This window comes from Panthera leo, chromosome A3 (assembly GCF_018350215.1).
Source record: "Panthera leo isolate Ple1 chromosome A3, P.leo_Ple1_pat1.1, whole genome shotgun sequence".
Classification (NCBI taxonomy): domain Eukaryota; kingdom Metazoa; phylum Chordata; class Mammalia; order Carnivora; family Felidae; genus Panthera; species Panthera leo.
In genome coordinates this window covers 116,995,264-117,007,793 of record NC_056681.1, presented here as the reverse complement: position 1 = coordinate 117,007,793, position 12,530 = coordinate 116,995,264, and the positions used below count along the sequence as shown (strand labels likewise).

The 12,530-nt window shown below is 44.6% G+C and overlaps 1 protein-coding gene across 1 annotated transcript in view; it reads left to right on the top strand.

Moving 5' to 3' along the window:
• Window positions 1-12,530, top strand: part of PLB1 (phospholipase B1) — a 143,031-nt gene that overhangs the window by 77,745 nt on the left and 52,756 nt on the right. Inside the window, exons 20-24 of the mRNA XM_042933363.1 lie at window positions 120-193; window positions 1,701-1,744; window positions 5,847-5,955; window positions 9,146-9,197; window positions 9,543-9,623. Coding sequence (XP_042789297.1) covers window positions 120-193; window positions 1,701-1,744; window positions 5,847-5,955; window positions 9,146-9,197; window positions 9,543-9,623 — 360 coding nt within the window. The remainder of the gene's footprint in view (window positions 1-119; window positions 194-1,700; window positions 1,745-5,846; window positions 5,956-9,145; window positions 9,198-9,542; window positions 9,624-12,530) is intronic.

The following is a 12,530-nucleotide window of genomic DNA, read 5'->3' as shown; positions in this document are numbered from 1 at the left end:
ACAGGGCACTGTCTACACTCTAGATTCTAGGGAGTGCTCAGGTGCTCCCAGCCCCAACTAGAACACGGACCTTCCAGCTGAGGGGGCAGGGAAACTCACCTCTTGATGTTCCTTCTCAGGCAGGTAATGGGGCTGGATCAAAGCCTGGGGACATCTTGGATGTCTTGACACAGTATCGAGGCCTGTCCTGGAGGTGAGTGAGGGTGTGGCAAGATGCCGCATGACCCCTTCATTGCAGGGCAGGGGAGGACCCCTGAGCCTCACGGAGAACAATTCTTCTAGCAGACACATGAGCCACCTAGTGCTTTTCAACAGAAGCTTCTGGTTTACTTTGAGGAAGGACTGTAAAAGCTTCCCCTGAACCACTGCATTCCCCAGGACAGGAACTAAGGCCTGAACAGGCCGAGTTTGGGAGAGAAAGAACATAAATGTTTGGGTTGAAAAGCTTCTCTAGCTTCCATTTCTCTCTCTGGGGAGTAGGCTCAGAAGGAGACAGTGGCCTTTTGGAACCGGAGTTGAACCTGAATCCTAGCTGCCTAACTCTGTGCGACTCTGAGCAAGTTACTTAACCTCTCTGAGCTTGTCTCTTTATCTTCCATGCAGGGATAATAATACAGCCTGAGAACCGTCATGAGGAATAGAGAGAGTTTAAGCATCCAGCAAAGTAGATATAAATGGAAGTTTGTATCATTATTAAAGGGCCTTCGTTTTACAGATGAGAAGGCAAGGCTCAGAGAGGACAAGTAACCTATCTAAGATCACACAGCCAGATGATAAAAGGGCAAAAAATAGAGCAGATGGTTCCTGACCCCTAATCTGGCACATTCCCCCATGGTGACTGCTTCATGCAGGCTTGTTCCTGCTCTGGCTGTAATCAAACCCAGGCTGCCCCAAGCTGCAGTGAGCAGGACTCGGGATTTGAACACCCGGCTCATGCCAAGCATGAGAGGGCAGGTCTGGTGTTTCCTCAGCCCGGAATCTGGCATCCCTGGTACCAGACTGACCCTGAGTGTTGAATCCCAGGCATCCTCCCTTGCGATGTTGCACAGAATTAAACCCCAAACATTTGAGACCCTTTTAAATGTTCTCAGATGTACTTGGCAGAGAATGAGGGGATATGGAAAAGCAGGGAATCCAATAAACTGTGGAATGTTGCATATTCTCATGCCTAGAAACCCATCCAACTTTGATTTGCTTGGAATTTTAGAAGCAGCTTAGAAGATGGGTTCTCTCTAGAAGACACGCTTTAAAAGCAGGTTTTTGCAAGCCAAATAGGAACAGAATGACGAGGGCAAACGTTTCCACTGTGTTTTCAATAATAACAGCCGTGCCCAGCTGCAGTGGCTAGTGGGGCGCGACTTGGCTCAGCATCCAAGGAACGCTCACCTTCCCTTTAGAAAAACAGGGGCAAAGGGGGACCACTTCGTTCCCCTGTCCCAACGTCAGTGCTCGAAGTTAAAAAAAATCATCGCAGTCACCGTGCCATTTAAATCTGTTTCTTCTCTGGGTGTTCTGGTTTGTGGGGACAAAAAGAGGAGTTGCTATGTTCCGGTTTGTTTTTCTACTGGAAATAATGAGGAAATGACAAGCTCCAAGCCCCCAGGGTGTCTCTCAGAAGAAAGGCCTGTCTTGGGAGTGTCTGAGGTGTTTTGGCATCAATGGCGCTTTCAACCTCGGTTTTCTTTTTTGTTCTACCACAGTATCGGCGGCGATCACAACCTCAGCAGCGTCACCACCCTCGCAAGTGAGTACGCGATCGCCCGGGCTCAGCCCTGTGCGGCTCAGCAGCGTCTCCTGGCGGCGGTCGCGGGCTCGGCAGGGAGCCGGCCGGCGGGACTCAGCCACGTTCACCAGGGGGCGCAACGTCCCCGAGGCGGTCGCCTGTCTCTGATGAACATCATGAAAGCCTTTGAGAGATTTTTTTTCTTTTCTTTTCTTTTCTTTTCTTTTCTCTTTTCCTTTCTTTTCCTTATTTCTCTTTTTCTCTCTCTTTCTCTTTTTTTTCTCTTTCTCTCCCTCTCTTTCTTTTTAAAGAGAAATTGTATTTGTAAAAGGAAGGAAGAGAGGGAGAAGAGACTTCAGGCTAAATCTTAGTGCAAGTCATTCTTAGGAAATGATTTCAGAAAGAAGGAAAGTAAACCCATCTCTGTTTTGCCTGTCATTCTGAGCAGAGCACCTTTCTGGGAGGCATTGATCTGGGCTTGGGCTCCATTAATCACCACTGTATACAAAGACGTTGAATCCCTGAGTGTCACTAGGAAACACCACCACCACAGCAGTAGTTTGTGCAGGCTGTGCAAACACAGCCGTATTGGGGGCCTGATGTTTTCCTTGAATCACTTCACCCGCAGCCTGCTTGGAATATTTTTTTTTTTTTTTTAAGCCTGAGCTATGTTCTCTGAATGGTCTGGCCTGATGTGTCTTTTTATTCTCCTTGGCGCATGAACACCACAGTGCTTGTTCTTAAAGTAGGCATTCACTAAATGTCACAATTATTTTCCCTTCAGATCTTCCAGCTAATAATATTTGTTTTTTGCCTGAGAGGAACTTAATTGGTCCTGCTCTCGTTTACTTTTCTTGGAATTATCCCTTTGTAACATATCTTTGGAAGGCAAGGAGTTCTTTGAGGTTTAAGGCACCAAGACTTTGGTGATGGAGATGGCTTGATCTCCACCTAGGCAGGACCGATTGGGCTTCATGTGTGGTTATCTGTTTTGCTATTTGCAAATTCTGGTGCATTGAAATAGGTACAGTCCTGTGACACGTGTCCTCCCTGTCTTTACTGCTAGGGGAGGTGGTTTGGGTTGCTTCTGTGAGTGTGATTGACTGGGCTGTGAGCTGGCCCTGCGTATACATCAGCTTTGCTGGGCTTCCTGATTCCCACGCTATTATCGTGGATGAGGGGATTGGACCTTTCACTACAGTGATTTACAAAGGACTGAGACAGTGTCACCCCCCCCCCCCCCGGGTAGAGTCCATACTTGGCTGAGCAGCAGACCATTGCCTGTTCAGACTCTTCCTCACAACAGTTATGAAGTAACTGGGTAATCCACAGGGAAATAACTGCATGAAAATGTGTTCGAAGATTTACGAGAACATAAGGTCAGAACAGAACCTGGGTTCGGCTCCCTCTTCAATTTAATCCAGCAGATACTCCAGGTCTGGATGCTTGGGAAATAGGAGAATGAAGCAAGGCTCTTGCCCTCATGACATCATCACAATCTCTTTGGGGACATGTCTCCCTAAAGACAGACACATATACCGATAATGATAGTTACGTACAATGTTTAGGGGAAAATAAATAAGAAGATGGTTAACTGTGCCTTCTGAAAGGGGTTTTAAGAAATAGAATTCATCAGGTAAGGAAAGGGGATGGAACATTACTGGCAGAGGGAACTGCATGCACCAGCAAGTTCTTGCTCGAAACAATGTGTAGTGCTTTTCTGTGATATTCATGATAAGTAGCTAGCTGGCCTGTGCTGGGTTCCCCCAGTAATGGGAAACCTGGGAGAATCCATTCTATTTGCAGATTGCTCTGGTGATTTCACAGCTCTTCCTTCTGTTGAGTAGAAATCAGAGTAATTTCTTTCTTTCTTTCTTTCTTTTTTTTTTTTTTTTTTTTTTGAATGTTTATTTTGAGAGAGAGAGGCAGAGAGAAGGAGAGAGAGGATCCAAAGCAGGCCCTACACTGTCAGCACAGAGCCTGATGCAGGGCTTGAACCCACCAACCATGAGATCATGACCAGAGCCTAAACCAAGGGTCAGACACTCAACCAACTGAGCCACCCAGGCACCCCCCAGAGTAATTTCTATCCATTGGGTACAATGTCTCCAAAGCCCCAAGGAATGAGTTCAGTGCATCTGTGTTGTGTAGGTTCTATTGCATTCTTGGTTCAGCAAACGAAGTGCATCCTTTATACTTTTCAGATTACAAAACATTGCTGAAAGAAATGTAATCAGACCTAAACAAATGGAAAGACGTTCCATGTTCATGGATCGGAAGATATAATACTGTTAAGATGGCAACATCCTCCAAATTAATCTACAGATTTGATATAATCTCTATCAAAATTCCAGGTGGCTTCTTTGCTTAAATTGACAAGCTGACTCTAAAATTCATATGGAAATTTAAAAGACCCAGAATAGCCAAGATAATTTTGAAAAAGAACAAATCCAGTGGACTCACACTTCCCAATTTCAAAACTTATAAAGCTGCAATAATGAAGACAATGTGGTACTGGCATAAGGATAGCCATATAGATCAATGGAATAGAATTGAGAGTCCATAAATAAACCTCCATACTTATGGTTAACTCGTTTTCAACATGAGTGCCAACATCAATGGGTAAGAATAGTCTTTTCAATAAATAGTGTTGGGATAAGTATATAGCCATATGCAAAATGATGAAGTTGGACTCCTACCTCACACCATATACAAAAATGAACTCAAAATGGATAATAGGCTTAAATGTAAGAGCTAAAATTCACCCTTAGAAGAGAGTATAGGAGCAAATCTTCATGGCCTTGGGCTAAACAAAGACTTCTTAGACACAACACCAAAAGCACAAGTGACACAAGAGAAAAAATAGATGGGACAAAATTAAACACCTTTGAGTTTCAAAAGATACCCTCAAGAAAGTAAAAAGACAACCCAAAGAGGGAAAGAAGATATTTGTAAATCATATCTGCTAAGAAACTTATATCTAGAAAATATAAAGAACTCTTAAAACTCAATAATAAGACAATTTGATTTGGGTACATTAAAAATGGGCAAACAATTTGAATAGACATTTCACCAAAGAAGATACACAAATGACCAATAAGTATATGAAAAGATGTTCAACATTAGTAGCCATTAAAGCAAACCAAATCATAATGAGGCACCATTCCACATCCACTATATTTGTTATTTTTAAAAAGATAAATGTTGGTGAGGATGTGCAGAAATTAAGACCCTCCTACACTCCTGACAGGAACATAAAATCACACAGGTGCTTTGAAAAAAGGTCTGTAAGTTCCTCAAAAGTTTAAACAGTTACCATAGGAGCCAACATTTCTCTTCCTAATGTATATCCAAGAGAAATTCACACAAAAACTAGTACAAAAGTAAACTTGTTCGTAGCAACATTATTCATAATGGCCAAAAAAGTGGGAACAATCCCAATCCTTCAAAGGATGCATGGATAAATGTGGTCTATCCGTACAGTGGGATATTATTTGGCAGTGAAAGGAATCAAGTGCTGATGCGTGCTGTAACATGGATAAACTCTGAAAACATGGTCCGTGACAGAAGCCAGCCACAGAAGTCATGTTGTATGATTCCGTTTATATGAGATGTATAGAATAAGCAAACCTACACAGAGAGAAAGTAAATTAGTGGTTGCCACAGGGTTGGAGGGAATGGGGAGTGACTCGTGTGCACAGAGTTTCTTTTTGGGGGTGATGAAAATGTTCTAAAGTCCATTATGTTGATGGTTGCACAGCTCTGTGAATAGACTAAGGGCTATTGAACTGCACTTTAAGTTGTGAATGTCATGGTGTATGAATTCTATCTCAAAAAATTATTATATATCTAGAAAACAAAAAGAAAAATGCATGAGAGAGGCACCAGACCCAGACTCACATTTATTCATGACAATAATTCATGAAACACCAATGTACGTGTGTTGCCCATGTGGTTAAGCACCAGCCTGCTGGACATTTTCTTTCTGGGCTGAGTCAACAGTAAGGTTAAGAGCTTGAAGGGTGAGGGTTCTTTGTCCCTAACATGCACTGGCACTTATCAAAGGAATGTGAAGATTGTTTTCGGGGTAGTTACTAAGCATGTCTCTTCTTTGTATTTCCAGACATCTTCCGCGAATTCAACCCTAACCTGAGGGGCTTCTCTATTGGTACCGGGAAAGAAAACAGTGCTGGAGCGTTCCTAAATCAGGCTGTGGCAGGAGCCCGAGCTGAGTGAGCAGGGGAGCCTTGGGGGTGGCCCCAGAGGTCCTCTGGGGACCTAGTCGGGGGCTTGGCCTGGGCAGGGGTGTATGGCTGAAGGCTGGGAGGTTTGGTCCAAGGGAGAGGTCTGGGGGTCAAAGACTGGACTGGCTGGGCTCTCCTGGGGTGTCCCTCACTGTGGGACACAAACATACTAGCCCACCCCCAACACCACCCCAGGAACTAGTCACAGTTTGCTCTGATGCCAGGTATATGCTTTGAGCAAATTACTTTGCCTTGTTTAGAAATCTCATGTCCACAGAAGACAGTGGTATGAGAGGGCTCAATCTGAGTTCCAGTTTTCATTGCTTCCTCAGTGCTCCATCTTTCGTGTCTTCTTCTCCTTGCCTTCCTCAGACATGCTTTCCAACAGTCTTTTCAGGCTCTCAACTTTGCACCCTTCCTGGGTCATTGAAGGAGCACGGGTCCTGGGAGGAAGCTCTGAGTCTGAGTCCTAGCACACACATCCCGCCTCCCTAAACCTTAGCCTCCGAGATGGGCCTGGCTGTGAAGCTCTCCCATGGGGTGGCTATGGGGTTCCATGCCATGTTGGATGTGAAAGTTCTGGTGAGCTGGAAGTTGTGCAGACAGGTTGGGTCAGGATGGTGGTCCCGGTAGCAATGCAGCAGGAATGCAGGACCTACCTGGGTGAACTGGTGGTGAGCAGGGGTCCATGCACACTGAGTGGAAGGTTCCGAGAGCAGGGTAGGCTTCCCTGGGTCCTATGCCTCCATTTCTCTCCATGATCCCCGAGCCTGGAGTGCTTCCTCAGATTTGCCACCTAGTCAGAGAAAAGTGAATACCACACTGAAGCTAGGATAAATATGGAAAGACCCTTTCTGTTTCTTTTTTTTTTTTAATTTTTTAAAAAGTTTATTTATTTGAGAGAGAGTGCAAGTTGGGGGAGGGGCGGGGGAGGGTGGAGAGAATCCCAAGCAGGCTGTGTGTTGATATGGGGCTCGAACTCATGAACTGCAAAATCATGACCTGAGCTGAAATCGGGAATCGGACACTGAACCAATTGAGCCAGCCAGGTGCCTCGATCCTCTCTGTTTCTTAATCCTATTTTTCTTCCAGAATAGTCCCAAACCTCTTTACTATGTAGATCTTAGGGATTCTGTGTTTGGTTCCCAGATTCCCTGACATCATTCGGCCAGTCGATTCAATCCTATCCCGAAACTACTCGCCACCTGAGTAACTCTTATTTATTCACGACAGGAATAATCCAAATGAGAGATTTTGCAAAACCTGATCAGTTTTATAATGAATTCTGCAGCTTCGTTTTCCCTTTTGGTGGGGGAAAAGTGAAAGGTTACCAATTTACTGCCTAAAAATTGTGGCTTTAATATTACCATAGCTTTGCTTTTTCCCAAAGCATTTGTCAGCTTGTAGTATCAGGAGAGACATTTCTAAGCATGATTCGGTCAGGGAGGCATCCAAGAATGAAACCTTCGTGGAGAATATAAAAGTAAGCAAGACAGAGCGTGATTCATATGGATTCCTCCCTTGCTGTCCTCAAGGCCATGGGGCTCTTTTGCACAAGTAATCCATTTGTCCAAGCACATCCTGAGATGTAGGGAAGAGTTAGGGATTATTACGCCCAGATGACAGATGAAGAAACTGTAGCACAAAGAGACAAAGTGGTCTGAACAAAAGCATCAACTCAACCATGTGGTCTGTTGTCCTTGTGCCCTGCAGGCTTTATCCCGGGTCCAGTAATAACCCCTCATACCTAACAGCAGTGTCCAATGTACAAGGTAGCCTCATGTTTATTACCCCTGTGTTCTGTGTCGTTATTGTGAGTTGGACAGAACAGAGGTCAGATACTCACATTTTCTTAATGAGGATATTGAGGCTCAGAGAGGTCAAGTAATCAGACTCTGGTCCACAGAGCATGTGCCCTGATGGCTTCAGATTTACAGATGCGGAAACCACGGCTCAAAGAGATTAAGTGGCTTACCCAAAACTCCCACCCAGGTCATCTGGATACTTTGTTCACTGTGGTTAAGACCAGACTAGCTGGGCCAATAGTTAAGAGAGGATGGAATTGGGGTGCCGGGGTGGCTCAGTCGGTTGAGCATCTGACTCTTGGTTTCAGCTCAAGTCATGATCTCGAGGTTCGTGAGATCAAGCTCCACGTCGGGCTCTGCCATGACACCGTGGAGTCTGCTTGAGATTCTCTCTTTCCCTCTCTCTCTGCCCCTCCCTGACTGATGCTTGCTCACTCTCTCTCTCTATCTCAAAATAAATAAACTAAAAAAAATTTTTTTTTTTTATTAAAAAAGAGAGGAAGATCTGACAACCAGTATTTTCCTGCTGGCACTGTGCCAGAGACTGGTATCGGTGGTGGTGGTGGTGGTAGTGATTCAGTGGATTATTTCCAATGTGGATGCTTACCACATGCTACTCTAAGTTCTTGATCTCATCCATCCGACAACTCGATGAAGAAGGTATGCTTACCGTCCCCATGGTACACAGGGAAACACTGAGGGTTTGCCAAGTCGAGTACTCTGTCAAGGTCTCCCAGCTGGGCAGTGGCTGATGGAAGCAGGAGTCAGCCCCATGCTGTGTGGCACCAGGAGTGGCTCTTACTCCACAAGGCTCCTTTGCTCATCTCATTCACTGCTCTCCATGACCCTCTCGGTTAGGGGGGGTTTATCTCTACTCTTTGGGGACTGCAAACTTAAGTTACATGACCACAGTCAGCAGGAGGCCACTAAATGTCAAGCCCAAGTGTGTCTGACTCAACCACGTCACCTCGAGGGTGCGGGTACCCTTGAGGTGGAGTTCATACCACAGGATCAGGCTCATACCCAGCAATGTATGACATGAAACGCACATACAGCCTTCTGTCTGCCCCGAATGAGCCTGGCTTGGAAGAGAAAGGAGGACGTTTCATCAAGGAGGCCAATCAGGAAACATTCCTCTGAGTCACCCCCTCATGTGTGGCGTGCCCTGCCCTTCCCAAAGCACAGTCACGACTCCCCCGCCTCCCCCACACCTCCAGTGGAGACTGAATGGGAAAGGTGATCTGGGGCAGGAACATAGCCTTCCGTCCAACTATCCTGTTGCACATTTGGTTCCTGCCATCTCTGCGAAGTCCTCTCCCTGCCCCGCTTCACAGTCCCTGCTTCTCAGGTGACTTCTTCCTATGTGCCCACAGGAATTTACCTGTTCAGGCCAGGAGGCTGGTGGACCTGATGAAGAATGACACGGTAATTCTGGGGGAAGCACCACCTGGGACTGCTTGAGGTAGGATTCCCCGGAAGAGAGAGTGAGCAGGAGAAATCCGTGGAGGCAGAAAGGCTCAGCTCTGGGGTAGAGGATGAGATGAGGCCACATGGAAGTCTAGAGAATCCACCTTTAAAAACAACAACAAATGACTTAGCACCTACAACCTATGACCTATGATCTCAGGACCCCAAAACCAAAGAACAGGAATTGTTAATGTCCATTAAACCCTCTGGTATGTGAGGATCCATCCCTGCCAATGTTCAGCACTTTTCCTTGACTTGACTCTGGAGCAAGGCACTTACTTGTTGGTTTCCTATTCATTTCAGAAGATAAATTTTCAGGAAGATTGGAAGATAATAACCCTGTTTATAGGAGGCAACGATCTCTGTGAATTCTGCAGTGACCTGGTGAGTCTCCAGGCCCTTAACTCAAGACTCCCCAGGGAAGGGATTGTCACCCTCGGTGGCTGGAGCAGTACAGCAGGGGTTGGGACTTGGGGCTTGTGGCCTGGGATTAACCCTGAGACCAAGGAGGCATTCACCTCCAGGAAAAGATTCAACCAAGCTGGTTATGAAATTGATCTTGATTAAGTTTCATAACAAGGGAACCTTATCATATCATATTCTAGAAACCAAGATAGCATTCCAAGGATCTGGAAAAATCAGGCGTATCTTCATCTAGGTCATTATAAGTCAGCTCCTTTTTCCAGCATTGAACTGCCTTACCATCTCTAGGCCATCATTTGAATGGAAAGGTTGATTTCCTAACGCAAGCGTTTAGGCAAGGTTCGGAGCCAAGTCTCTCTGAGTTGATGGGAAACCCAAGAGCCAGGCTGCTGCCTCGTGGATGTGGTGCTTCTTCCTGGAACCCCAGAATCTCTGAGCTGTCCTCGACCCTACCGACCTCTCTCCTACCTGTGGCAGGAATGCCTTCCATAGAATCTAGCTGTTGAACATTCCCAGCAATAGGCAGCTCTCTAATGTGCTCTACTTAGTATTATAAGCAGGTACCAATTTTTTTGGTAGTGCTTTTTGTGTGAAGCCCAACTCGGCCTTCTTGTAATTTCTACCTTTTCTGCCTGTGCTAGGCATGCCTGCAACTCTTCCGCATGGAATCCAGCAGACTTTAAAGATAATAGGTTTTCTTAAAAATTTTATTTTATAAGCAATCCACATAGGAAGTATATCAAAGTACAGAGAAAAAAAAATATTCTCTGTAATTAACAACATCCAAAAATGCCATGTCTAGCATGTCTTTCTAGCATGTTCTGTGATTGGGAAGCCATTTCTTTATTATTTGCTAACAATAGCATCATTCTGGAAATCTTGTTTGGTGATCTGCTTTTTCTCAATAGCAATACATTGGGAAGATACTCCTCTGTCAGTATTTAGTCTTCCATAAAATAATTCTTAATGACCGTATAAGTCACCCATAACCTATATTGGCCATACTTTATTTAGCTGTCCCCAGTCATTGGAGACATAACTTGTATTGTTTCTAATTATGCCTGTTATAAATAATACTAGGGTAAACATCCATATTTATGTACATCTATAATTGTTTCCTGATATGTATTCCAAGTAGTAAGACTTTTAAGCAAGAAGATATATATGTTTCCCCTAATATTTTATCACGAAAACTTACAAACATACTGAGAAATGGAAAGAATTATGGAGGAGAGGCTCATATATCCACTGCCTAGATTTTACAGTTGTTAAATCCATTAAGCTAATATAGCAAAATGTTATCTTATAAGTTTAATGGATTTATCCATCCATCTTATTTTGGGGGGATTCTGCACATTTTTTAATGTTTTGGATACATATTGCCAAATTGCTTCCAGAATGTTGGTATCAGTTATGTCTATTTCCTCACTCTCCATCTGTCAATGTATGTTATTTGTTTTAATAGCTGCTAATCTAATAAATGAAAAAATTGTATCTTGTTTTCAAAATTTGCATTTACTTGATCAGTAGGGAGGAATAAACCTCTATTTAATGCTCATTTGAATTTCTCCTGAAAAGTTCTATATTATGCCTATTGACTATTTTCTGTTAAGGTATTTATCGCTTTCTTATTGATTTCTAAAAGCCCCTTATATTAAATATACTGACCCCTTTATCAAATATGTTGCCTATTTGTGGCTTTCTATTTAATTTTGTTTATAGTGTTTTCTGATAAACAGAACGTTTTTAATTTCTAGTATCATTTGCTGGGCGTGTATCATATGCCAGGCGCTGTACTAGGAGCTAAGCCTTGAGTCTCTGTCCTCAAGGAACACACAGTCAGGGAGGGAGGCGCAGACAACTCGCCATAACATGATAAGGAAAACATCATGATGTGGTTGTAGTGATACAGAAGAGAGTTCCAAAGTAAGAATTGCCATGGGAATTTGTGTTTTGTGTGGGGGAGAGTCAGAGGTTTACACAGAGCAGGAGACCTTCCAGCTGGGGCTGGAAAATGAGGACATTTGTCAGGCAGAAAGAGGACCAGCAGAGGAAAGTTGAGGAAGTGGGGAGTCTTGCTGAGCCTGGGAGCTTCTTCTCTGAGGGGCAACCCTGCCCCCAAGACCCCTCACAGCCTGCTTCCCTGGCATCAAAGTCACCAGGGTCTGAGGTTTTCAGGCTGTGACGTGAAGGCCCACGGTGGGCCTGGGGCTGTTAGCAAAGTGGGTGGGGAAGTTAGACCATGGCCCTGCCCCCCTTCTTGAAAGTTATAGTTTTGATTAGTTTGGGCTCTTGGTTAGATTTAAGCCAGAGAAAGGGTTCCACTTAAAAAAAAAAAAAAAAAAAAAAAAAAAAAAAAAAAAATTTTTAAACCACAAGTATGGAGAGCAGAAGAAAAAATGATTAAAATGTTTTTATGCTTAGGGGAGAGGATTCCCAGGACCCCCTTGCCCTCCCATCATCTCCTTAAGTGATCTGATTGGGCCATAGGTCCCCCAGGCACTTGAGGCTCTAAGAAAAGAGCTCAGGCCATAGGATCAGAGAATATTCAAACTACAGGAATCTTAGAGGTCCTAGGCTCCAACACCCCATTCTAGAGGGACCCAGAGGTGTGATGTGCTTTAGCTAAGGCCCTGCATCTCGCTAATGCAAAGTGGATCCAGAGCTCTCCATAATTCCATGCAGAAAAAAAGGCTTCCCTGGTCTCACAACCACGACCAGCCCAAGGACAGTGGGGTTGGAGCAGAGGCTGGGGGCCCCGAAGGTGAACCTTATGTTTCAACGTTGCCTATTCTGGCTGAAGTACAAGAAGAAGGGGACCCAAGAGAGGAAATGGCCCTGGTCTGCAGAGAGATTGGGTAGTGAATG